The sequence below is a fragment of the Pantherophis guttatus genome, chromosome 6 (assembly GCF_059756535.1).
Source record: "Pantherophis guttatus breed Tessera chromosome 6, ASM5975653v1, whole genome shotgun sequence".
NCBI lineage: Eukaryota > Metazoa > Chordata > Lepidosauria > Squamata > Colubridae > Pantherophis > Pantherophis guttatus.
In genome coordinates this window covers 88,401,170-88,429,032 of record NC_142068.1, presented here as the reverse complement: position 1 = coordinate 88,429,032, position 27,863 = coordinate 88,401,170, and the positions used below count along the sequence as shown (strand labels likewise).

At 42.6% G+C, this 27,863-nt stretch overlaps 1 protein-coding gene across 1 annotated transcript; it reads left to right on the top strand.

Annotated features, from left to right (window-relative positions):
* PPIF (peptidylprolyl isomerase F) lies at nucleotides 1–27,863 on the top strand. The gene is made up of 6 exons (XM_034423985.3): nucleotides 1–516; nucleotides 12,575–12,605; nucleotides 15,354–15,442; nucleotides 20,095–20,191; nucleotides 21,776–21,851; nucleotides 25,726–27,863. The coding sequence occupies exons 1-6, from the start codon at nucleotides 271–273 to the stop codon at nucleotides 25,856–25,858; spliced, it is 672 nt and encodes a 223-aa protein (XP_034279876.1). The 5' UTR covers nucleotides 1–270; the 3' UTR covers nucleotides 25,859–27,863.

The window sequence follows — 27,863 nt, the reverse complement described above, 5'->3', positions numbered from 1 at the left end:
GCCTCTCTTTCCTCCCTCCCTCCCTCCCACCCTCGGTCCTTCCCCTTCCTCTGCAAGTCCCGCGGCAAAACCGAAGGCCAGCCGCCTTCGCCTCCCTTCCCTCCCTGGCGGGGCGCTGCGGAGACAGGCAGGAAGCGCTTATAAAGGCTCCGGGGTTCCAGCCTCGCCAGTCGCCATCAGTCCGCGTGCGGGGCCGGCTGTTTCCTTCGGCGCTGCCGCTTCTGGGCTCCTTCTTGTCCTCCTCCTCCTCCTCCTCCTGCCGCCCCCGAGATGCTGGCGCTGCGCTCGGCCAGCCGCCTGCCGCTCCTCTTGGCGCAGCCTTCTCCGCGGGGCCGCCTGGGCGCCGCCGGCCGCGAGCTGCTGCGGGGAAGCCCGGCTGCCGCCTCCGAAGGCGCCCGCGGCCCTGGCACCGCTTGCCGGGCTTGCAGCAACGACGGCCGAAGCGCCTCGCAGAACCCGCTGGTCTTCCTGGAAGTGGGCGCCGACAACCAGCCGCTGGGACGCGTCGTGCTGGAGGTAAGCCGGGCTTGGAGCTGCCAAGGTGCCCTTGGGCTGCGCTCCGCTGCCCCGTAAACGGGAAGGCGGGGAATCCGGATCAGCACTTTAGAAAACAACAGAATCACAAAAGTTGGAAGGGACCTTGGAGGTCTTCTAGTCCAACCCCCTGCTTAGGCAGGAAACCCTGCACCACTTCAGACAAATGGTGAACCAACATCTTCTTAAAAATCTTCCAGTGTTGGAGCATTCACAACTTCTGGAGGCAAGTTGTTCCACTGGTTAATTGTTCTCACTGTCAGGAAATTCCTCCTTCGTTCTAGGTTGCTTCTCTCCTTGATTAATTTCCACCCATTGTTTCTCATCCTGCCTTCAGGTGCTTTGGAGAATAGCTTCTCCCTCTTCTTCTTCTTTTTTTTTTAATTTGATTTATATGCATTTATATATATGTATCTTCTTCTTTGTGGCAGCCCCTGGGATATTGGAACTCTGCTATCATGTCTCCCCTAGTCCTCCTTTTCATTAAATTAGACATAATTCCTGCAACCGTTCTTCATATGTTTTAGCCTCCAGTCCCCTAATCATCTTTGTTGCTCTTCTCTGCACTCTTTCTAGAGTCTCAACATCTGTTTTATATGGTGGCAACCAAAACTGAATGCAGTATTCCAAGTGTGGCCTTAGAAAGTGGTATTAACACTTCACGTGGTCTTGATTCTTGATTCTATCCCTCTGTTAAGGCAGCGTAGACCTGTGTTGGCTTTTTTGGCAGCTTAAGGCTTACTTAAGACTTTTAAGACTTACTTAAGGCTTTATAAAGCCTTAAGTAAGACCCACAACCTGGAATCCTGCATCCAGGTTTGGTCCCCACCAGTGGTGGGTTTCAAAAAATTTTATTACTGGTTCTGTGGGTGTTGCTTGGTGGGCGTGGCTTGGCTTGGTGGGCGTGGCTTGGTGGGCATGGCAGGGGAAGGATACTGTAAAATCTCCATTCCCACCCCACTCCAGGGGAAGGTTACTGCAAAATCAGCATTTCCTCCTGATCGACTGGGACTTGGGAGGCCGAGAATAGACGGAGATGGGGCCAGTCAGAATTTTTACTACCGGTTCTCTGAACTACTCAAAATTTCCACTATTGGTTCTCTAGAACTGGTCAGAACCTGCTGAAACCCACCTCTGGTCCCCATGTTACAAAAACAGAGGTTGAGGCTTTGAGAAAAGCACAGAGAAGAGTATCTAGGATGATTAAGGGCCCGGAGACTAAAACCATATGAAGAAGGGTTGCAGGAGTCGAGTATCGGCTAGTCTAGAGAAAAGGACTAGGGGGCCACATGAGACCAGTGTTTTGGTCACCATGATATAAACAAAAGATGTTGAGACTCTGGAAAGAATGCAGAGAAGAGAAACTAAGATGATCAAAGGCCTGGAGACCAAAACCTATGAAGAACGGTTACAGGAGTTGAGCATTGGCTAGTCTAGACAAAGAAGGACTGGGGGAGACATGACAGCAGTCTTCCAATATTTGAGGGGCTGCCACAGAGAGGAGAGGATCAACCTATTCTCCAAAGCACCGAAAAGCAAAACAAGAAACAATGGATGGAAACAAATCAAGGAGAGAAGCAACAATTAAGGAGAAACTTCCTAACAGTGAAAACAATTAATCAGGGGAGCTTCTTGCCTCCAGAAGTTGTGAATGGTCCAACACTGGAAGTTTTTAAGAAGATGTTGGATAACCATTTGTTTGAAGTGGTGTAGGGTTTCCTGCCTGGGCAAGGGGTTAGAGTAGAAGATCTCCAAGGTCCCTTCTGTCTCTATTCTGAGTGATTGATTGGGAAGGGCCAGCTCAGTGCCCATCAGGACTCACCTTCTCCCAGCTCCCATCCTTGGAGGCCAGCCAGGGGAGCGATAGTTTGACCTTTTAAGGATTGCCCAACATGACTGGCAGGGTCTCTCCTCATTTACAGCAGTCCTCGGCTTACAACAGTTCATTTAGTGACCGTTTGACATTACAACGACATTGAAAAAAGTGACAGGATTGTTTTTCACACCATTACAGCATCCCATGTGACGACCTGATCAGAATTCAGACTCTTGGCAACTGGCTCATCTTTATGACGGTTGCAGTGTCCCCCGGGTCACGTGATCTGCCTTTTGCGCAGGGTGGATAAAAATCAAGGTTTTTTTTAAAAAAATTTTAAAAAATCAGATTTTTTTTTTATTTAAATCGGATTTTTTTTATTTAAATTGGATTTTTTTGATTTTTATCAAATTTATTTTAATAAAAAACTTTTGGAGTAAAAATCTATCATAAGATAGTTTTCTATTTAAGATACATAAATAATTTAGTTTATTCAGCATGAAATGAAGCTTAGTTATGTAGCATGAGGCTGTATGTTCTGCAACACTGGGACTATCGGTCAAAGGATTAGCAGAGATGACAGTTACTCTTTAAAAATTATGATTTAAATCGAGTTGATTTAAATCAAGCCTTTTTACTAGTGATTTAAATCATGATTTAAATCGTGATTTAAATCAACTCAATTTAAATCAAATCCACCCTGCTTTTGCAACCTCCTGGCAAGCCAAGTCAATGGGGGAAGCCTTAACAACCGAGTTACTAACTTTTAACAACTCCAGAGATTCCCTTAAGAATTGTGGCAAGAAAGGTCGTGAAACAGGACAAAACTCAACAAATGTCTTGCTTAGCAAAAGAACCTTTGGGCTGAATTGTGCTCATATGTTGAGGACTATCTGTATTCCTACCTCGGCAGAGAAAAGCTTTCCTGAGCTTTCTTGCTGTCTCCGGGCATAGTTTGCTGGTGATGGTTGCTCTCGATACGTGTTGCTTTTGATGGGCTTTGCGCTTAATCGTAGGCTACTTATAAGTTGGGATTTCTTCTTTCAAAAGCCGTCCTTGGAGTAGATTGGGCCAAGGGGAAGAGGAGCTCCTGAGTTGCTGCCAGTTCCACTGGAGCCTTGATCTTTTGTTGGTGCTTACCGACAAGGAAGCGGTGGCTCAGTGGCTAAGACACTGAACTTCTCAATCAGAAGGTCGGCAGTTCAGCGGTTCGAATCCCTAGCGCCGCATAAAGGGGTGAGCTCCCGTTACTTGTCCCAGCTTCTGCCAACCTAGCAGTTCGAAAGCACATAAAAAAATGCAAGTAGAAAAATAGGGATCACCTTTGGTGGGAAGGTAGCAGCCTTTGGTGTTGAGTCATGCCGGCCACATGACCACAGAGATGTCTTCAGACACTGCTGGCTCTTCGGCTTAGAAATGGAGATGAGCATTGCCCTCTAGAGTCGGGAACGACTAGCACGCATGTGTGGGGGAACCTTTATCTTTACCGACAAGGAGAATATTTGTAGCTCATGGTTGACATAAGGGTACTCTCTGAGCTTCTTGTTTTCATGCGGACGTTTCATTACCCGATTAGGTAACGCCATCAGTGCTAGCGTGGACGAAACATCTACCACAAAGCACCAAGGACCCCTCCTGTCAGTGTGCTAGCATGGAGGCAAGTTGAAAGGTTTAATTTCACCAGGTGAGGGGTGTGCCTGGTTACCCTCTGAACAGGGCAACATCAGGAAGCTGTAGATTGGACAGAGTAGTTTAAAAAAATCTCAGAAGAAGATGGTAGTAGAAAAGATGATGATGATAATGATGGTATCGATATCCATTCAGTCATGTCTGACTGTTTGGTGATTCTATGCGCCAGGTCTTTCCATGTCTTCCGATCTAGCACTAGTTGCTCTATGCTCATTTGATGATGTAAAACAGTGTTTCCCAACCTCAGCTGTAAAATAGGTGGACCTCAAGCTCCCAGATAATGCTACCTAAAAGCCTTATGTGTCATGCTTGTGAAGTTCCAGGGAAGTTTCTTTGCACAAGAAAACACAATTATTTAAGGAATGCTTTTCTTACCCCTCCCCTCTTTCTTCAACTTAAAATTTGCAACTGATTGGAGCTTCCCTTCTCCCTAAGTAAAGCTGTCATTGGCAGAATAGTTTAATATTAAGATTAACGTAGCTTGATCACTGTCAGTTACTCTCTTCTGTATGTGTTTTACCAGTTGGTGGCAGTCAGGCTGTTTGGTCCCTGTTCTCCTCTCTCCATCCCATAATACCAGCACCAAGGAGGCCTTCTGTGTTTCTACAGCTGGCGGACATTCAACAAATGCCTGGCACCTCACACATGTCCATGCTGTGAAAAGTTAACACTGGTACTTCAGAGGCCAAAACAGACCAGAAAAACAAGTCAATGGCTCAATAATGGAGAGAATTTACTCCACTCTTATTTTATTTCTGGCTTAAGATGATCTGTTTTTATTATTATTATTATTTACTTTATTCATTAAACATGAAACTCAGTCAACTGAACATTCAAAAATGCATCACAAATACCATTGACTGGTGCTAATGGTTGATATGGGTTGCTGCCAGCGTAGCGCAGTTTTTTGCAGTTCCGCTGGTGTTATTGCAGGAAGCTGCAATTTGCTGGTGTATGTTATAAAATTCTTGGACATGGTACCAAGTGCCCCGATGACAATGGGGATCACTGTTACTATTCGTAGAATCATAGAAACCCAAAGCCTACAAATACCTGGGCATACTGCAACTGGACAATATCAAGCACGGGCAAGTGAAAAATGTGGTCAGCAAAGAATACACACAAAGGGATATGATTTGGGACACGAAATCCAGCATGGTCATCTCGTTTGCTGTGTATACTGTAGAATAATAATAATAACAATTATTATTATTATTATTATTATTATTATTATTATTATTATTATTATTATTTATCATCACTCTGACCTCCACCCTACCATTTGTTGGAGTCAGTCCTGTTGCTTTCAGGGAGTAAAGGTAAAGGTTCCCCTCGCACATTTGTGCTAGTCGTTCCTGACTCTAGGGGGCGATACTCATCTCCGTTTCAAAGGCGAAGAGCCAGCGCTGTCTGAAGATGGTCATGTGGCCGGCATGACTAAACGCCAAAGGCGCACAGAACGCTGTTACCTTCCCACCAAAGGTGGTCCCTATTTTTCTACTTGCATTTTTTACATGCTTTCGAACTGCTAGGTTGGCAGAAGCTGGGACAAGTAACGGGAGCTCACCCCGTTACACGGCACTAGGGATTCGAACCGCTGAACTGCCGACCTTTCGATCGACAAGCTCAGCGTCTTAGCCACTGAACTACCGCGTTCCTACAGAATGTATAATAAATGTAAAAACCCAAAATTAGCCATGGACATTAAGGGTGGATACTTAATCCTGATTTATTAATTCCCCCATCCTGTTTCGAGGAAATTTAGAACTCCGCAGCTGGTACCTCCTCTTGCATTAATCCATGAAATGTAAATAGTTAGGTGGTGGGGAAAGGCCAACATTCCAGAATAAAAGTTTCGATCTGATCTGTCCCTGAAATGTTGATTTGCAGAAGGAAAATGCAGGGAGGTTTGTCACATTGATGCTTCTGTTCCAGTTGAACCAGCTACAAAATAAATCAACGCTCACTTCAGGCTGCTTGTGCCACACTGAAAATATCATCTTCATCTTCATCGTTTTAGCCATTGTCTATCCACTGCAGGATTTTCCCAACCCATATGGCCCTGAGCTTCCTTTGGCCAATTGGGCCCACCATACTTGCTGATGCCATCCATCCATCTTGTTCTAAGTCTCTTTCGTGGATGCTTTTGATCAAATGGGATCCATTCTATGACTGCCTTAGTCCACCTGCTCTCAGTTCTTCTTGCTCTGTGACCAGCCCGTTTCCATTTCCATTCTTTGACTCTCTTGATGGCCTCATATACTTTTGTTTGCTCTCTGATCCACGTGCAGGTCCTTCTGTCTTATCTTGTGATACCGAGCATGTGTCTTTCTGTGGCTCTTTGTACCCCTCGTAGCTTTTCTCTTTGTGCCCCTCGTAGCTTTTTCGTAGCTCTTTTGCCCCTCGATTGTGAGGTTAGTGTCCATTTTCACTGGCATATGTTCGAGCGGGAGTAGCAAGACACTGATTGAAAGCTTTTCTCTTCAGGCATAGGGTCCTTGAAAATTATGCTTAACTTGCCAAATGCCTGCCAATCACATTTTTTAACATGGCGGCAGCTCAATCAGCTGTGGCTGCATCAGCTCTCACAGGTGAAAAGTTTTTGGGAGGGATTTAAGGCTTCATGGTAAATTGAAGGTAAAGGTTCCCCTCATACATATGTGCTAGTTCTTCCCGACTCTATGGGGCGGTGCTCATCTCCGTTTCAAAGCCAAAGAGCCAGCGCTGTTCGAAGACGTCTCCATGGTAATGTGGTCGGCATGACTAAACGCCAAAGGTGCACGGAACGCTGTTACCTTCCCACCAAAGGTGGTCCCTATTTTTCTACTTGCATTTTTACATGCTTTCAAACTGCTAGGTTGGCAGAAGCTGGGACAAATAACAGGAGCTCACTCCGTTACACGGCGCTAGGGATTCGAACCGCTGAACTGCTGACCTTTCAATTGACAAGCTCAGCATCTTAGCCACTGAACCACCACGTCCCTTCAAGGCCTTATGATAGGGAAGGTTATAATGTGTTTGAGCAAGGTAGTGGGACTAAGCTAAGATACAACCGACAATTTTTGCTGGAATGGCGAGTTTTTAGGTGTTGTTTCTCCACGTCATATAATATATGTGGGTATATGCACATTTATTTATTTATTGTTTTGCCATGTTTATGTAGTGTGTATTGGAAGTGGAGACCTTTGAGCACTGCATGCAATGAAATTTCACTTTAATGTATGCTGATTAGCGTACATAAAGTTATTCTAAGTCTAAGTTCTCTAAGTCTAACATGCCGTTCAATTTCCTTTTTTCTATCACCTTCCATTGAGAGCCATTGGCCAAACTATATGTAGCGGTCTACTACATCTAGTTCTTCTCCATATGTAATTTTTCTTTTGTTCTTTGATGAATTTATTAAAGGTAACCTGGCTCTTTTTTAGGTTTATTTTTTAAGCCAAATGGTTCTCCCGCTTTGTGCGGCTCTTGTATGTGTCTTTGTAGCTCTTCTGGGTCTTATGAGAAGACAACAACATCACCTGCAAGTGGTGTATAAAGCACTTCTTTAGTGATATTATTTTTTCCAGATTAATTTTCAGCCCTATACTGAAGCACACTTCAGAGGTCTTTCAGAATTCCATTGACCTCTTCCAACCGTTCTTGTCTATTCCTTGCCTTTGGGGTTGGTTATTTCAGGAGATTCTCGGTTATCCAGATCATGGTTGTCCCAAAGGTTCTTTTTTTAAAAGGCAACTGGACTTCCTTGGTTTTCCTTGAAGATGTTTTCCTTCTCCTCCAAGAAGCTTCTTCAGTTCTGACAGAATGGCGGAGAATTCCGTCTCAGTCCGTCTCCCCCATTCAATCAGAACTGAAGAAGCTTCTTGAGGGAGGAGCAAAACGTCTTCAAGGAAAACCAAGGAAGTCCAGTTGCCTTTTTAAAAAAGGATCTTTGGGGACACCCCCCCCCCCAAGGTAACAAACTTCAAAGATGTTTGAGATCCTCAGGAACGGATTGTGATTTCTATCTTTCACCCTTGCCTTTCTAGTCATAATCTGTCATCTTGTCCAGATCTGTCCCATGACTAAATTCTCTTTCTTTTATTTGCAACGTTGTGTGGTTGCAATGTTACCTCTGCCCTTTTTGCGTGTTTATGTGATGGATGCATGTACAAAACAAGCAGAACGTGTGAGCCAATGACGTGATGCTGACCTTGTCACTTGTCACACCGCCTTGCTGTGGCCACCTTGACTTGTATCTCTCTGGGCTTTCAAAGAGAGATTGATTAACAGGCCTGTAAGATGGTTGGTTTTAGGGATGCGGTGGCTCAGTGGCTAAGACACCGAGCTTGTCAATCAAAAGGTCGGCAGTTCAGCGGTTCGAATCCCTAGTGCGCGTAACATAATGAGCTCCCGTTACTTGTCCCAGCTTCTGCCAACCTAGCAGTTCAAAAGCACGTAAAAAACGCAAGTAGAAAAATAGGGACTACCTTTGGTGGGAAGGTAACAGCGTTCCATGCGCCTTTGGCATTTAGTCATGCCGGCCACATGACCACGGAGACGTCTTCGGACAACGCTGGCTCTTCGGCTTTGAAACGGAGATCAGCACCACCCCCTAGAGTTGAGAACGACTAGCACATATGTGTGAGGGGAACCTTTACCTTTACCTTTAAGATGGTTGGGTTGGCCGTAGCCAGCAAAATAAAATTAGTTTTTCAAACTAAATGCATTTCTTTTTCAACTGATTTAAAGGAAGCTTTAAAAAGCCCACCTAAAATTTTCAAAAATTTTGAAATCTGATTATTTTTTTTAAAGTATCCTCAATTCCTGATCCCATTCATTCTGTAGACCAGGGGTGTCAAACTCAAGGTCCACCTGCCAGATCCGGCCTGCGACATGGTCGGATCTGGCCCGCAGGGCTGTCCTGGAAACAGTAAGGAGCTGGTCCGCATTGCTTCAGTCCAGCCCATGCCGTCCTGTGGGACGAGCCTTCCACCCACTGATCCACTCACTGGAGAACCCTCGATTCCCTCACCAACCCTCCTGCCCCGCCCCCACAGTCACCACCCACATGATTGATGTAAAAATGGCCACACCCCCGGGCCAAGCCCAGTCAGCCGCAACCACCCTGGCCACGCCCCTCTCCCCCCAGCCCTGGAGGACAATCACAATGTTGATCCGGCCCTCAATGAAATCGAGTTCGACACCCCTGCTGTAGACTGTCAAATAGCTTCTTGTCTGGGAGCGAAGAATTTAAATATCTAATTTAGTTACCTGCATGCACACTCCCACATGATATGTCAGGATTATTCTTAGATATTTGAAAATATTTTTGGAATTTCCCCACCCATCCACCTCACTCACGTTCAGTGGCATGAGATGAATCCGAATGTTTGCCACACGCCATGTGTAAGGCAATTTCCAGAATGTTCTTTCCCTGAATCATTATGATGTAATGCATTCACATGTAAATACTTGCAGTATCACACCCATGAGCCATGTGCGGTGTGGCTTATGTCATAAACTGACCCAGTGACACATTCAAATGGCTAACCATCTAGAAATTGTCACATGGTATTAAGCTGAGCAAAGATGTTAAACTGGTTTAGAATATTTATATTCCTGTCCAACTCGGACACATAATTTTGGACGGGTTACAACAAATTCACCAAAAAACAAGAAAATGAAACTTCCTGTAAACAAAATGAAGAAGGAAATTCAAATAATCACAATACAATAACTGAGGCCCCGTATAACAAGATGACAGAAATTCTCAAAATTATTGGGAAGCGAAGGCAAGGAAAAATTTAGACAAACTCTGGCTTTAGACAAACAGGAAAATGAAAGCTGTAAAATGTTGAGCTGTGAAATTTCTTTGCCCCTTCAGCAATAATTTAGTTTGTCTGATCTGGGGCGTTTCTGCTGCTTTAGTTGAAATTCGAGACATCACTTTGTGATTTATTTTTAACACCCCTCAAGGTATTAGATTGTGCAAGAGATTAAGTGCTGTGTATAAAAGGAGGAATTTTTACAAGGTTCTTCATTAAGAAATGTAGAAGCTGTTTCTATTTCCTGCACCAAGGGAGAAAAACATGTGTAGCTTTTAGGTGTTGAGTTATGATTCCAGATGATTAGGTGTATTTTGGAATAAAAGCGTCTTTTTTTTTTTTTTAGGTGACCAAGATTGAGAAATGTTGCTCTAGGCCAGAGGTGTCCAACCCTGGAAACTTTTAAGACTTGTGGACTTCAACTCCCAGAATTCCTGGATGGAATGCTGGCTGGGGAATTCTGGGAATTGAAATCGACATGTCTTAAAAGTTGCCAAAGTTGGTCATCCCTACTCTACACTTTGAAAAAACTTTGGACAACCTTCTTGTGTTCTGTAGTGATGGCTTAATTTGTGACAGAGTAGGGCTTATATGTGCAAGGAATTCAGTTTCCTACTTCTGTGCTTCCTTCAAATTTCTATTTGGAGATACTTTTATTTTTGTTAGGTGCACTGCAAACTCTTTACTTCAGCCCTGCAAAATTTTGTATACTACAAAATACAGGCAGTCCTTGACGTATGACCACAATTGAGCCCAAAGTTTATGTTGCTAAGTGAGAAATTTGTTAAGTGAGTTTTGCCACATTTGTTAAGTGAATCACTGCAATTGTTAAGCGAGTTTTGCCACATTTGTTAAGTGAATCACTGCAGTTGTTAAGTGAATAACACAGTTGTTAAGCGAATCTGGCTTCCCCATGGACTTTGCTGGTCAGAAGGTCGCAAAAGGGGATCACATGACCCTGGGACACTGCAACCGTCATAACTGTGAGTCCATTGTCAAGCATTCTAATGTAAATCACGTGACCATGGGGATGCTGTCATGGTCATAAGTGTGAAAAATGGTCATAAGTCACTATTTCAGTGCCATTTTCATTTCGAATGGTCACTAAGTGGACTGTTGTAAGTCAAGGACGACCTGTAGAAGTCTACAATATTTGTAGAGGTTTGCTTTAGAGAGGTTATTTTAACTAAGACAAATGAGCAATTATTTTTACGAATAAGAATGTTACCATGCCTGCAGAATCTTTTTCTGCCTTTGATGCTTGGAAATCAAAGCTTTGGGGCAGTTGTCTTCAGCCTGATGTTGTCCTCTGGATGGCACATTTCCCAAAATTGTTGGGTGTGTACTATGCATTTCATGTTTGCTTCCAACCATTTTCCTATAAATATAGGTTAGTATGTGATATGTGACATCACACAATGCATCGTGTTAGGGCTTCAGCGGTAATACATCCTGAATCTTTAGGTATACAGGTAGTTCTCTAGTTAAGACCACAACTGAGTCCGAATTTCCATTGCAGATCTCCAAGGTGGTTATTAAGTTAGCCACTCCTGATTTTATGACCTTTTCCCCACAGTCGTTAAGCAAATCTTGCCACCGTCTTAAATACATACCGGGGACCAAGTTATCAGAGGGGATGTTAACAATCATCATAATCATAAGTTTATTTGTCAAGCATATATAACATAACAGGGAAAAGTATAAACATAATTTGAATACATGAAAAGAGTAAGTAAAAAGGAATATTAGGACAGGGACGGTAGGCACGCTGGTGCACTTATGCAGGCCCCTTACAGACCTCTTAGGAATGGGGTGAGGTCAACAGTAGACAGTTTAAGGTTAAAGTTTTGGGGGTTTGGGGAAGAAACTACAGAGTCAGGTAGTGCATTCCAGGCATTGACCACTCTGTTACTGAAGTCATATTTTCTGCAGTTGAGTTTGGAACGGTTTACCTTGAGTTTGTATCTATTATTTGCTCGTGTATTGTTGTGGTTGAAGCCGAAGTAGTCATTAACAGGAAGGACATTGTGAGGGATAATTTTATGTACTATGCTTAGGTCAGACTGAAGTTGTCTAAGCCCAAAATTTGGAGTCTGGTGGCATAAGATATTTTATGCCACCAGACTTACAACAATGGTTGTAAGTTTTTTCCAGTGCCGTTGTAACTTTGAACGGTCACTAAATGGATGGTTATAAGTCAAGGACTCCCTGAAAACTACAAATGTAATGTGTACATGGAGCAGCTGGAAGAAATGATGTGCTAGTGCAAATCTAAACGAAAAAAACCCCAATAAGATAGACTATGATCCTGTATGTATTATTGGTATATAAAATGATGATTTGACCAATTTTTCTTCTTTTCTGTCCATGTAGCAAGTACAGCCGAAATAATTACTGAATTGCTGTGCTTTATATTTCGGATAAAATATTTTGGATAAATATTTCGGATAAAATAGAATTACCCTGTTTTATATTTCAGATTCTATATTTTTAACCGGCATAGGACTTTCATATAAAGCATATTCTTGAAACCGATGGTTTAAAACAGTTTCACTTAAAAGTCGGGGACAGTTAGATTCGACTTTTAATTTCAGAGTGTGCTAAGGACTTGGATTCATTCTGCAATCTCCTATGAAACGTGTTACGACTCTGTGTAATTTATTCCTGAAATATGGGTGTATATTTCATGAGATTAATGTGTGTTTTTATGCTCTTCTTCTTCTGACAGCTAAAAGCTGACGTCGTGCCAAAAACAGCAGGTAAGAAACCCCTTAAAATGATGTTTTTAAGATTTGCTCGGAGAGCATCCCAGCAAGAAAATGAAGGGGAATTGAAATGCTTTTAAATAATGAATCAATAGTTTCTTCACAAACAGAATTCATCTCCCTTACTTGAAGCATATTCTTCATGCGGTTTTTCTCCTTGGGTTAGGACGCTCTGATTCCGCTTCTCTAGTTAAAACTGTAAGGATGTTTTTAATAATCATAGGTAATTGTTTATTGATCTGGTACCTAACTGTCAAAGACTGGAAGCTTGATAGGGATTTTTTGCAGAAAAGAAAAGAAAAGACCATATTGATGATTTATGGATCCGGAGATTAAAAAGATGTCTTAAAAGGGAGGGGAAAAGAGCAAGATAGCTGATAGCTGATAGATGGATAGATAAATGATTAGATAGATAGATAATGGATGATAGAGGATAGTAGATTGATAGTAGATTGATAGATGGCAGATAGATAGATAGATAGATAGATAGATAGATAGATAGATAGATAGATAGATAGATGATAGATAGATAGATAGATAGATAGATAGATAGATAGATATAAATGATAGAAATAGATGATAGCTCAGTGATGGCTAACCTTTTCCAGATTCAGTGCCAAAAGCGCACATGTGTGCAAATACGCATGTGCATACCCGAATCCCCAAAATGCAATGCTCATGTAGCCCCCGTGCATGCACCCTGCTCCCATGCATGCATGTGTGCCTCCTGCATGTGCCCGCCCCGTTCCCGTGCATGCATGCACATCCCATGCATGCGCCCCCCCATGCATGTGCATGCAGCCCCCCACACGCCCCCCGCCCCCCACACAGAGACCCGAAGACCAGCTGGCCTGCGGGAAGTGCACACGCATGCGGAGCGGAGCTGAACTGGGCTGACGGCTCACATGCCATCAGGGTGCTGCGTGCCATAGGTTTGCCATCACGGTGATAGATAGATAGATAGATAGATAGATAGATAGATAGATAGATAGAGGAAGATAGATAGATAGATAGATAGATAGATAGATAGATAGATAAATAGATAGATAGATAGATAGATAGATAGATAGATAGATAGATAGATAGATAGATAGATGATAGATTGATTTCATTTCAAATTCATTCATTCATTCATTCATTCATTCATTCATTCATTCATTCATTCATAGATGATACTTTTCCCAGGACTTTTGCTTCTTGATGGTCATGTTGGACCAGTACATCCACCTCAGTTGTAAAACTAGTTCTGAAGGCTTAGTCTTAGCCCACAGTGACTTCGGCTGTCAACCCTAGACCACCTGTGGTAATATTAAAAAGTCCCCAAAGTAAAAAAAAAATGAAGGAGGGCGGAGGCAGAGAAACCAGGAAGTGGCAGAGGAAGCAGTGGGTTTCCTTGCCGTTACAGAGAAGGCGAAAACATTGTCCTACATTAAACAGCCCTGATTGTTTTAGGTTGTCGCTTGCCTGCCATCCAGATGAGAGCATTTCCAGGCCTAGTGTCTGGCTGGCCTTGCCTGCACAAACCAAGTTCTGAGCATCTTTTGATAGAGGCAGTTGCTGTGTCCTGCGTGTTAAAAAGCGTTCTATGGCCCACGCATTTCAGATACGCAGTTCTTCTAATAGCAGACAGAAGAGTGCAAAAGACTGTTAGCACCATATCTGTGGCGCTCTAGAAGTCCATGCAGGGTGGATTTCATTTAAATCAAGTTGATTGAAATCACTAGTAAAAAGGCTTGATTTAAATCAACTCGATTTACTGTATTTTTTCGGAGTATAAGACACACCTTTTTCCCCCCTAAAAGGGGGTGAAAATTTGGGTGCGTCTTATACACCGAATGTAGCCCCGCCCACCCACTGGCTCCTACCCTTTGGCCTCTGCCTCCCAGCAATTTACCTCCTTGCAGCAAGCAGCAAGAAGAAACAGCCCATTTCAGCTTCAGCACAGCCTAATTGGCACAAGTTGATTGTCCCTTGGATCGGCCTCCCGACTCTCAGCTGTTTCAGACTGCAGGGATTGCCATTGCCTATTGCTGCGCGGGCCTCTGCTGCTTGCTGCCAGGAGGTAAATTGCTGGGAGCAGATATTTTTTTCTTGTGCTAATCAAGCTATGCTGAAAACGAAAATGAAAGTAAAATAAAAAACTATTTGCTGTTTGCTGCGAGGAAGCAAAATTGCTGGGAGGCAGAGGCAGATTTCTTTTTCTTGTTTTCCTCACCAAAAAAGGTAGGTGCGTCTTATAGTACGCAGCATCTTATACTCCGAAAAATACAGTAAATCATGGTTTTTACAGAGCATGCTCTTTAAAAACCATGATTTACTGTATTTTTCGGAGTTTAGTGACCTCAGTCGGTAGATTTTCAGAAGATCAGAAGAAGATTCAGAAGATTTTCAGAAGATCGGAAGATTTTCACCTCAATTTTCAGAGTTTAGTGACATCAATCGGAAAGCGTTTGCTAAGAGAAATGGTCACTGTTTTTATGATCTCACTCCAGTTCTCCTTTGCTTTACAGACTTGCAAAGGTTGTAAAATGTGAGGATTGGTCACCAAGTGAACTTTTCAAATCCCCGTTGTAATGGTCACTAAACAAAGCAATCGCTAAACAAGGACTGCTTATATTTTGTTTTTCGGGATTTCTGCATCCCTTGCCATGTATTACATGGATTATCACATCGCTGAAGTTTCTTTCCTTAGTAATAAATGTTGCTTTTTTTTTCTTCTCTCCCCACCCCCACCCCTCTTAGAAAATTTCAGAGTTTTATGCACTGGAGAAAAGGGCTTTGGGTACAAAGGATCCACCTTCCATCGAGTGATACCTTCGTTCATGTGCCAGGTAATAAAACCCCCAAATGTCCATTTTGCAAAGTTAATTGTGAATCAGACAAGTGATTTTATGTACCATGTTTCCCTGAAAATAAGACCCTGTCTTATATTTTTTAGAATCCTGAAATAAGCGCTTGGCCTTATTGCCATATGCTCAAAAGCCCGATTGGGCTTATTATCAGGGGGTGTCTTATTTTGGGGGAAACAGGATAATGGGGTGAAAGGTACCTTAACAGCTCGAAATAGGAAGGAAGATCACTTTCAGTTACCAAGCTTGGGAACTGGATGTGGAAGAAAAGATCTCTCTGTGTCCTGCCATGCCCCCATCGGGAGTCTGAATCTGAGATGGAAAACGAACAGCTGACAGAGATTGGGAGAATGGCTCTGTTGGCTGTGGAGGAAACTGGGGAAGGGCAAAGTCAGGCTGGGCAGAGCAGGGGAGAGGTAGAACAAGGGAGAGAGGTTCAGATGAAGACCAAGGCCCACCCCCGCCTCATCCTACGGTGTGCAGGGAAGAATGCAGAAGAGAGCAACGTGGGTTGCGTGGCTTACGAGGAAGGAGAGGGCCCCGATTCCCTTCACAAGGCACACCTGGGGATGGAGTTTAAAGGAGAGGAAGTTGGGAGGGGAGTTTGTTGGGAACAAACACTGAATTCATCTAGTGTTGAGAGTTGTGGCCTGCATTCCTGGCATTTCTCCTGACTGTTTGAATTAGTGCTGTGCTTCTGTGTGCTTATCTTGTCTTGCTGGAATTATTTCCGTGATTCTTTGCTTCTGGGGCTCATTATCTTGCCCTGCTGGAGTGATTGATTGCAGTCATTCTGCTTACAGCATTTGAACTGGAGTATCTGCAGCCAGAAGCTGCTGCAGGTTTGTGGGAGAGCTTTTCTCCAGGCGGGAGAATAAACGGGACGTTGGGAGCAAAGTTGGTGCCAATAAAGGGACTCATACTGGTTCTCTGGTTGTGTTGCATTCGTGCCACGCCCCAGGTCATCACATATCCTCTTCTCTTGTCACTAACCACAAATAAATATCTAATGGAGATATTCTCCATCATCCAGATAATGGTTGTCCCAAAGGTGCTTTTCTAAAAAGCAACTGGATTTTCTTGGTTTTTTTTTTCCCCTTGAAAACATTTCGCTTCTCATCCAAGAAGCTTCTTCAGTTCTGAAGTGTCTTGGATGAGAAGCAAAATGTTTTCACAGGAAAAAAACGGTTAAGTGAGTTTTGTCAGTTTTACGACCTTTCTTCCCACGGTTGTTAAGTGAACCACTGCAGCTGTTAAATTAATGACACGACTGTTAAGTGAATCTGTCTTCCCCACCGACTTTGCTTGTCAGAAGGTCGCAAAAGGGGACCCTGGGATGCTGCAACCATCTAAGTACATGCCAGTTTCCAAGCGTCCGAATTTTGATCACATGACCGTGTGGGAGATGCCATAAGTCACTTTTTTCAGTACCGAACAATCACTAAATGAATAATTGTAAATTGAAGACTACCTGCATACAAATGTAATCAGCTTTGTAGACCTTAAAAATACTGGAAGATTTTAAAGAAGAGATTGGATAACTATTTGTCTGAAATGGTATAGGTTTTCCTGCCTAAGCAGGGGGTTGGACTAGAAGACCTCCAAGGTCCCTTCCAACTCTATTCTATTCTATTCTATTCTATTCTATTCTATTCTATTCTATTCTATTCCATTCCATTCCATTCCATTCCATTCCATTCCATTCCATTCCATTCCATCCCCATCCCCATCCTCATCCTCATCCTCATCCTCATCCTCATCCCCATCCCATTGGCTAAATATTTTAACATGAGGATAAGAGCTTAAATAATTCATAAATGACCTCACCTGTAAATATCATCAGTGGTCCAGTAGAAATGTATGATACATCCCACATTCTGGATATATTTGAATTCTGTTGTCAGGTTTTCTAAATAGTATGGTCATCTGAAGTATTGCCACTTAAAAGTAAGTTGCATTTAAGTGTTTATTATAAAGAGCTGTAATAATGTCTTATCATTCCACAATTTACACAATTGTGTCTGGGTGGCAGAGCTATTTAAAACAATTAAAGGTACTTTGATCTGTCAGCCTCACTAAATGATAGGTGTGCTCCCAGGCATGTTAAGTTTTGGGAATGAGGCATACAGATTTTGCACATAATGCGTTAAGTTGATTTCCGGGACTTTGAAGCCAATTCCTATGCAATTCCAACTTCCCAAAATTTGTTGGCGACTCCCATAAATCATTAAAGGAGCCAATGGAACAATTGCTATGAATTAGGGATATTTGTTTACACATCCTTCTGGAGGAAATTCCGAAATTGGGGAAAAGAAGGTCAAATGAGTTAAACATCCTTCTAGCACTTTTCAGTGTAATAACCGTGAACCACTCCAAAAATTCTTACTGAGTTGAGGAGCCCTTCTAAAAGTCAATAAATTGTACATTTCAGTATGTTTTTTTTTAAAAAAGGAAATTGTTAAATGTATGGGAAGTGGGATAGGATGGGATGGAATGGAATGGAATGGAATGGAATGGAATGGAATGGAATGGAATAGAATTAGAATAGAATAGAATAGAATAGAATAGAATAGAATAGAATAGAATAGAATAGAATAGAATAGAATAGAATAGAATAGAATAGAATAGAATAGAATAGAATAGTTGGAAGGGACATTGTAGATCCAACCCCCTACTCAAGCAGAAAACCCTACATAACTTCAGACAAATGGCTGTCAAATCTCTTCTTAAATACTTCCAGTGTTGGAGAATTCACAACTTCTGGAGGCAAGTTGTTCCACTAGTTAATTGTTCTAACTGTCAGGAAATTTCTAACTGTCAGAAAAATTTCTTCTTTCAACAGCCATCCTTGGGGTAGATTGGGCCAAGGGAATTGCTCCCAGTTCCACTGGAGCCTTAATCTTTTGTTGGCGCTTACCGACAAGGACGTGGTGGCTCAGTGGCTAAGATGCTGAGCTTGTCGATCAAAAGGTTGGCAGTTCAGCGGTTCGCATCCCTAGTGCCACGTAACGGGATGAGTTCCCATTACTTGTCCCAGCTTCTGCCAACCTAGCAGTTCGAAAGCACATAAAAAATGCAAGTAGAAAAATAGGGACCACTTTTGGTGGGAAGGTAACAGCGTTCCGTGCGCCTTCGGTGTTTAGTCATGTTGGCCACATGACCACTGAGATGTCTTCGGACAGCGCTGGCTTTTCGGCTTTGAAACGGAGATGAGCACTAGAGTCGGGACGACTAGCACATATGTGCGAGGGGAACCTTTACCTTTAAGAGTACCAAGTGCTTTTGTGAGTCTCTGTGACTTTAAACAAGAGATAAGCAGGTTTCTCCCTCTGAATTCAGGCTAGCAACCGCACAAAAATGAGCAGATTCTATTTTTGATTCTGTTTTCTGTTATTACTTATTCCTAAGAATTTCATAGCTCTGCCTATATTCAGGCAAAGGATGAAGAGCTGGCTTTCCTCATACTTTGCAACTGATTCCATCTTCCTGATTTAAGTTTTAAATGCATATGGGTGATCCTCGACTTACGACCACAATTGAGCCTAAACTTTCTGTTGTTAAGTGAGACTTTTGATAAGTGGAGTTTTGCCCCATTTTACGACCTTTCCCATCACCATCGTTAAGCAATTCACCCCCATTGTTAAGTTAGTAGCACAGTTGATATGCGAATCTGGCTTCTCCGTTGTCAGAAGGCCACAAAAGCATCTGAATTTTGATCACGTAACCGCGGGGATGCTGCAACGGTCATAAGTGTGAAAAACAGCCACAAATCACTTTTTTCAGTGCCGTGGTAACATTGATCGGTCACTAAATGAACTGTTATAAGTCAAAGACAACCTGTATAGTATTTTAAAATATCAGATTAGTACCTGATTTTTATTTTAAAGAAAAGTGGGATAAACAGCATTAACTACTGTATTTTTCGGAGTATAAGACGCACCGGAGTATAAGATGCACCTTCGTTTTTGGGGAGCAAAATAAGAAAAAAGCTGATTAGCAGGTGGATCGGCCTCCCGAAATACCCCCAATCAGCTGTTCCTAGAGGTAAATTTTAGCAACAGGTTCGTTGGTTGTGAGCTCTGTGCCTTGCCTCTTTTCTCCTTTGAAAGCCTCCGAAACAGAGCTTTTTTTCTGAAGCTCTGTTTGGAGACTTTTTTTCTGAAGCTTCTTTCAGAGGCTTTTTTTCTAAAACTCTTTTTGGAGGCTTTTTTTCTGAAGCTTTATTTCTGAGGCTTTTTTTCTGAAGCTTCTTTCAGAGGCTTTTTTTCTAAAGCTCTGTTTGGAGGCTTTTCTTCTGAAGCTTCGTTTCTGAGGGGTTTTTTCTGAAGCTTCTTTCAGAGGCTTTTTTCAGCCTCAGAAACCTCCGTTTGAAAGCCTGGGCGGGGCTACATTCGGAGTATAAGATGCACCCAGATTTTCACTCTCTTTTGGGGGGGGGAAGGTACGTCTTATACTCTGAAAAATACAGTAAATTGGTTACCTATGGTAGCTGTACAGTGAATCTTCTCATTTAGCAAAACTTTTGTTATAAAGATAAAGGACATCTGATTGCTGAATATTTCAGTCTTCTAGGATTGCGTTTCTTTAATACATGTATGTAATTAGACAGAAACTTGTTTTTTTTTCCCTCCCAGGCTGGTGACTTTACGAATCACAACGGTACGGGAGGAAAATCTATATATGGCAGTCGCTTTCCGGATGAAAATTTCATTCTTAAACATGTTGGACCCGGTAAGCAAGTTTTCCCATCTATGCTTCTGGATGTCGGCATGTGTTTGTTATAGAACTGAAGTCTCAGAATTTATTTCATTGTTTAGGGAGCCACTTCTGAGATGTAAAAGGAGGAGTGTGGCAGAATCTGGGGAAGGAGTCAAAAGAGGGATCAGCCCAGAATCCCTACATAGCCACAAGCAAACTGAATTCAACCTCCCTTGAACCCTAAACTTGGCGATCACCAGTTGTCAGGATTCTGACCGATGCCCTAATTAAATCATGAGCCTCACACCAGACTTCAAAAGAAATCCAGTTATTTATTAGGAGCGTCATGTCATCACATTCCAAGTGAAGGCAACTCTGACCTCACTTAATTCATGTCCCGGCTCTGACGCTGTTTCCCCCTCCCGCCGAAGTGTGTCACATTCCCCAACAAAGCAATTTCGCGGGTTGTAGAATCCCTCCCTCTGGCCACTGTGTGTCTCCGTGGAGATGGCCTTGACATAGAGATGGCTGGAATGTGCTTCTGTTTTGACTGAAGTGCGATTTGTTCACTGCAGCTGCGAGGATCTGTTCCCTATCTCCCTGCCTATGGCAATTCGAGAGCAGGTCAGGAAGACTTTGTGACTTGACACATATCTGTTCTCATGTATTAGGAAGGAAATACAGCATTGTGTATTCATTTTATTCTACCAGATATATGATTTTTTTTGTATGATTGTAGACTTATGCCAATCACACTATCAATATCTAAAATGCTTAGATGAAATTGGGTCCTTACCAAACATTTTGGATGTTGACTGATGGAAGATGGAGTTCATAACTTCTCAAAGGTGGCATGTTGACAAGTCTTGTGGGTGGGTGGTTTTTGCCAATCAGAATTTGGGAGTTCATGTTTTGTATTTCTAAAGGCAAATAGGTAAATTATTCTAACATTTAAAGAAAATGAGAGAAAGAAGGAAGCGGTACCGGATTCCGGCACAAAGGAGAAATTTAATTGGTCCTTCTTATGAAGGTTCTCTGACAAACGCTACTATCTGATTCTTCCCAGCAAATGTTTGTGAGTTTTAGCTCCAACAATGGGCTGCATTGTGACTTCTTGGGGAATATCTTTCCCTAAATTTGAATATCGCAGTGGCTCAGTGGTAAGTCGCTGAGCTTGTTGATCGAAAGGTCGGCAGTTCAGTGGTTCGAATACCTAGTGCTGCATAACGGGGTGAGGTCCTGTTACTTGTTCCAGCTTCTGCCAACGTAGCAGTTCGAAAGCACGTAAAAAATGCAAGTAGAAAAATAGGGACCACATTTGGTGGGAAGGTAACAGCGTTCCGTGCGCCCTCGGTGTTTAGTCATGCCGGCCATATGACCACGGAGATGTCTTCGGACAGCGCTGGCTCTTTGGCTTTGAAACGGAGATGAGCACCGCCCCCTAGAGTCGGGAACGACTAGCACATATGTGCGAGGGGAACCTTTACCTTTTCTTTTAAGCTTGAATACAAGACCCCCAAAGTAAAAGAAGAGGCTTCATGCTAAACCTCTCTCCATGATTGGCTGTTCTCTGCTTTTGTTTAGCAAAGTTAAATCGCCCTCTTGTTTTCTTTGCAGGTATCCTGTCAATGGCCAATGCCGGCCCCAACACGAATGGATCTCAGTTCTTCATTTGCACGGCCAAAACAGATTGGTAAGCATTAAGGGATACATAAAACATGACTCGGGGTGTTCTTAATGTAATCAGTTCGATTGATTAATGCTTAGACTACGGCATCCAGTTTTGGTCAGCCCAATACCAACAAATATGTTGAGATTTTGGAACGAGTTCAGAGAAAATGGGAACAAGCTTGCCTTCAATCAATGGAGCAGCTTGACTTCAGACATTGTGAGAGCTTCATCACTGGAAGCTTTTGAGAAGAGACTGGATTGCCATCTGTCAGAAATGGTGTGGGGTCTCCTGAACCTGTGGGTTGGACTAGATGACTTACAAGGTCCCTTCCAACTCTGTATTCTGTTAAGAGCAACAAAGACGATTAGAGGCCTAGGAGCTATAATATATGAAGAATGGTTGTAGGAATTGGTTGTGCCTAGTTTAATGAAAAGTGTTCTGACCTAGGCTTCCCTAAAAAGCACAAAGCAGAATCCTGGTCCCAACTAAAACCCCTTTTATTAAACAAACAGTGAAATCCTCTCATTCATCTTCAACAAAGTCTTTCAAGGGAGAATTTACAGTCACAGACCTTATCTTTGAGAGCTGCCAGGCTGATATCTTCAAAACTTGGCAAGGAGTCTCGGACAGTCACAAACCAATTAGGCGAACTAATTGTCTCCTGCAAACTCCACTCCCCTTTCGCTCCTCTTTTATTCCCTCTGGGAGGGGCCATTCATTGTCCACCTGTGGCCTTACTCCCAAGTCGACCCTTGTTCTTTAGCTGTTCCCTTTGTCTGGCAACTCTGCACATGCGCACACTGGGAACAGGCTCCAGCTGTTTGTCTGCCTCACTGATGTCTGACTCTGAAAGCAACTGATAACTGTCATACAGCCCTAGCCCCATCTCTGCCTCCGAAGCAGAGCGCTCATCAGAGCCTTCCCCAGACTACAGGACTGGCCCATGTTCCTCCCCAACCTCCTCACTGTCTGAATCTGCTGCCAGCTGGTCGCTGGCAAGCTACAACAAAAAGAAGAACTGTGGGTGTCATGATAGCGGTCTTCCAATATTTGAGTGTTAACTTTTTCATGCATAAAATTTCTTTCCATTGGACCCTACATAAAACCTTAATGAGACCACACCACATCCAGTGTTGGTCACCACATTACAAAAAAGATGTTGAGACTTTGGGGAAAAAAGTGCAGAAAAGAGCAACTAAAATGATTAAAGGCCTGGAGACAAAAACATTAGTGAAGAACAGTTGCAGGAATTGGGTGTGTCTAGTTTAATGAAAAGAAGGACCGGGGGGGGGGGTTTATGTGTGACATGATAGAGGTCTTCCAATATTTGAGGGTTGTCATAAAGAAGAGCTACAGGTTTGGGGAAGTGTGTGTGAAGAAAATCTGAGCCTTTTGATTTCTTTTTTAATTACCATATTTTTCGGAGTATAAGATGCACTCCGCCCCCCCACAAAAGAGGGTGAAAATTGGGGTGTGTCTTATACACTGAATGTAGCCAAAAATGTGAGGCACGGAGGAGGCGATGGTCTGTGGCAATCCCTGCAGCCTGGAACAACTGATTGGGGGTATTCCGGGAGGCCAATCCACCCGCCAGTCAGCTGCTCATACTGAATCAGGCTGCAATAATGTGAGGAACTGACCTGGCTGTTTGCTATTTGCTGCAAGGACTCAGAGTTTGCAGCAGCAATCACATCCAGAAAGTACACACAAGTAATTGATTCAGCAGGATTCAATAACTTCTCTTTATATATAATATAATAATACAATACGAAAAGCAGGTTTTCCAACACAAGCAAAACACAAGCAGAGGAGAGGAGTTTCAGTTATAGTTTCAGAGATCAACACAGCATGCAGCTTTAGGACAGTTGACCTACGCCACGCCCAAGCTCCTTGCTGTCTCTTTCCTTGTTGCTCACACAACAAATACTGTTTCAGTTTCCAATCAGCCCTCAACTCTCTCACACACTGACAGGACGCTAGCCAGATGAATACCTACTGCTGGTAGGCATCCCCAAAAACTAAGGTGCGTCTTATACTCCGGAGCATCCTATACTCTGAAAAATATGGTACTCCAGGTGTTCAGTAGAAGCCTACTGTCCATCAAGTTATCTTTGATTTTGTTTACTCAGCTAGAGTTTAGTCAAAGACCATCCTGCTGATCAATGATCTTTAGACTTTTGGGAGAAGGGATTGCCCTGCTGACCAATCTTTGAGCTGTGTCAACATTTCAACTTTCTGTTGCAAAAGCATTTTTTTCTGACAATCCTGCCTCTCAGCCTTCCTACCAAAGTTCAGCGTTTGTCTAATTTTTCCAGGGCCGATCTTAATTTTAATTTTTTAATATTTTTAATTTCAACCTTTCTGTTTGTCTGCAAACAGTAGCCATGGTGAGAGTTTTAGCCTGGCGCATCTGGGGCAGACCAAGTTAGTAAAAAGTTATTCTGAAGTGAAAACAAACCAAAAGAGGGGGTCTCTTGCCTTCTCACCCTTAACTACAGGTAGTCCTCGACTTAACAACAGTTCATTTAGTGACCGAAGTGGTTTATGCTGAAAAAAGTGACTTATGGCCATTTTTCACACTTATGACCATTACAGCATCCCCATGGTCACGTGATTAAAATTCAGACCCTTGGCAGCTGACTCATATTTACGACCGGCACAGCATTTTTCTGAGGATTTCTCAGCCTGTATCCCCAACAATGACATGCATTTGCCTGCCTCACATTGAATTTAAAACTTTCTTAAGGATAGCCTATGTGGATCTGTTGTGCTGTAAATTATCAATGTGGCTTTGCTAGAATTATACTTTTTTTTATTTTGTTTCCAATCAATAACTACCTTCCTACTTTGAAGAGGCCTTCATGTGCAACATTGTTCCAAACCATGTTATCTCACTCATTGTTTGCTGGATGGTTTCAAATTAAGTCTTGCTAATTCTGGAATGCTGCCAGAACTTTCCTAACCCATGTTAGTTCAGCTTTTTATCCCGTGGAGAATAGTAGTTTTAAAATAAAAACAGGAAGGGAAGTTGCAAAAGTTTCTTAAAACGTCCGTTTTTAATAGGCTGTCACAGAAGTAGCTTCACAACAGTACTTTATACATCAACATTAACTAAAACATATGAAGAATGATTGCAAGAATTGGATATATTTATTCTAGTGGGGGAAAAAAGAATTAGGGGTGACACGATAGCAGTGGTCCAATATCTAAGAGGCTGCCACAAGGAAGAGGGGATCCACCTATTTTCTAAAGCACCAGAAGGCAAGACAAGAAACAATGGGTGGAAACTAATCAAGGGGTGAAGCAACCTAGAATTAAGGAGAAACTTCCTAACAGTGAGGACCAGAGAAATGGCTTGCCTTCAGAAGTTGTGGTTCTCCATCACTGGAGGTTTTTAAGAAGAGATTGGATGACCAATTTGAAATGGTATAGGCCAGGGCAGGGATCAGCAACCTGCGGCTCTGGAGCTACATGTGACTCACCCCTCTGCTGCGACTCCCTGTCACTCAAAATATATGTCACAACCACCGATGTGCGACGCCCACCAGCACTCAATTTATTGAGCTTCTCAACCCCCAGTAGGCCATGAATAAATCCAAGAAAAGAAAAGTTTCAGAAGAAAACAGAATGTTTAATTCAACGACATATGCTAGTTTTGTGGCCGCTCAAGAAATAGTCAGGCACGGGAAGGGTTTTGTGGCTCCCGGTGTTTTCTTTTCTGTGGGAAATGGGTCCAAATGGCTCTCTGAGTGTTTAAGGTTGCAGACCCCCTGGGCCAGGATCTCCTGCTTGAGCAGGGGTTTGGACTAAAAGACGTTGAAGGTCCCTCCAAACTCTGTTATACTGATATTCTGTGATTTGTCTGGTTTTGTTTTTGTTTTTGTTTACATTGCAGGCTGGATGGAAAGCATGTTGTGTTTGGCCACGTCAAAGAAGGCATGGACATTGTGAAAAAAATTGAAAGCTTTGGGTCCAAGAGCGGAAAGACTTCAAAGAAGATAGTCATTACCGACTGTGGCCAGCTGTGATATCATTCAACCTGTGACCTCAAGATGTCTTCACTGAAGAATCCGAGATGCCTCAAAACTATTTACTTAGAGATTTCTCAGTTAATCTCCTCAGACACCGCTGAAGTACATGAAGAAGTCCAATTTGAACCACCTTGAACTCTTAATTTCAATAACCTGTATCACTTTTCAATACCCAAATTAAATTTTCTATCCACAGTAGCTTTAGTAGCAGAAAATGTGAAAACCATAGCTAGTTGGATTGTATTAAAAGGTTATCCTGCGGCTGGTTAAATTGGTACTTGAATTTTTTCCCCATTTCAAGGGAAAGTAAGTTTGTGTAGGCCATTAAGTCAAGATGGCTTCATAGTAGCTTCTTTCCCTTTAAAAAAACAAACTCTTAAAAAAGAATATATTGCCTCTCAGTTAAAGCCCTTCATGTTTCCGTGACTTGAAAAATCCTCCAAGCCGCAAAGATGGAATTAATGGATTTCCTACAGATTTCCTGAAACTGCTCCTGTGCCTGGATCTATAACAAGAACAAAATGATGTTTGTTTGGGCCACTTAATAGCACTTGCAAGGAATGTGATGCTCTTAGAATCTGAATTTAGGAATATGGTACCAGAACAACTGGAATATTTTTATTAACTTGCAAAAAAAAGGGGGGAGGTTACTTATTTCAGATGCAGCTTTGAATGACTGAATTCAAGCATCAGGGAAAACTCTGCATACCCACTGGTACATCCACTATTGTAAATATAGCATGATCGCTAATGTATATGCTCAACGGTATATTTTTCCTCTTAACAATTCTGCATCAGAACCAGTGCTGGATTGCAGTTTGCTTTTTTAAAAAGTAGATGAAATAGCTGCCAAGCTGCTAGGCACAGCTTTTGAGACTGCAAGTAGATGAATTGGATTGCTAATTCAATTATTTGCACTTTTAAGCTTGCCGCATCCAATTAAAACAGAAATTCTAAACCCAAGGCAGTTCGCTGGTTCATATCGTGAGCCGTGAATTTCACAACGGATTTCCCATCGTCCCTTTTTTTTGGGGGGGGAAGGGGGAATTAATTCAAATTACTGTCCTAGATCTCCACATTCAGTTTCACAACATAGATGTAGCATGTAGTTATTCACTGGTACTATCGTCTATCTCAGGAATCTAAAGGTAGGTTCTGATTTCACCAGAATCCTACAATAATGGAATTTGCAGTCAGGGCTGCAAAACGGGAAATAGAAGATAACTCCTTATCTGTCCTTGCATGTTGGGGGTTTATGAGGAACTTGACGTGAGCAGCCATTTTGAATTCTGCCGAAGGCAAGCTGAAAATACCCATGCTGTAGTCTGTAACTGTTTGCACCTGTCTCCACTAAGCAAGCAGAGTTAAAAATTGAAGCCATGTATGTGTGTCTTTTATCAGATTTTGAAATGTGATGACCCTCTTTATGTGAATTTATAACTCTCTACTGGTCATTTCGCTGAAGGTTGAAAATGCTGCCGTATACAGGTATTCTCGACTGAATGGCCATTTGTACAGTTCAGCAGTGCTGAATAAAGTGGTGTCCAACCCATCCTCCAAGTTACAACCGTCACATTATTCCCCCCCCCGACCACATGACTGTGATTTGGGTGCTTGGCAACTGGCTCACACACAACGGTTGCAGTGTCTTGCAGTCACACGATCACAGTTGGCTTCCAATAACATCCATGTGGAAGCCCGCAAGGAAAGTAACAGATCACAATCCTGTGATGTCTGGCTTCCACAACTGTGGTGTAAACGGGTCATAAAATGGGGGTGAAGTCACATCATGATGGATTGCTTTTCCCTGGTCTTTAGTTGCGGTCATTGAGACTACCTTTATATGGAAAAGTTGAACAAATGTGATATCTTGATCCATGATTTTCTCATTCTTTGAAGTGTTTTTGAACTTGTTGGCTCATGTTCTCGTATCGATAATAAATGGTATTTTTTTATAACATGTTTGTTTAAGTATGTAATATATTAAATACCTTTGCTAGGA

Excerpts from the sequence above, each read along its gene's own strand:
- PPIF (XM_034423985.3), top strand. The coding sequence starts at position 271 with ATGCTGGCGCTGCGCTCGGCCAGCCGCCTGCCGCTCCTCTTGGCGCAG. Across the intron at positions 517-12,574 it reads TGGGACGCGTCGTGCTGGAG|CTAAAAGCTGACGTCGTGCC; the intron begins GTAAGCCGGGCT and ends TTCTTCTGACAG. Across the intron at positions 21,852-25,725 it reads TGCACGGCCAAAACAGATTG|GCTGGATGGAAAGCATGTTG; the intron begins GTAAGCATTAAG and ends TTTACATTGCAG.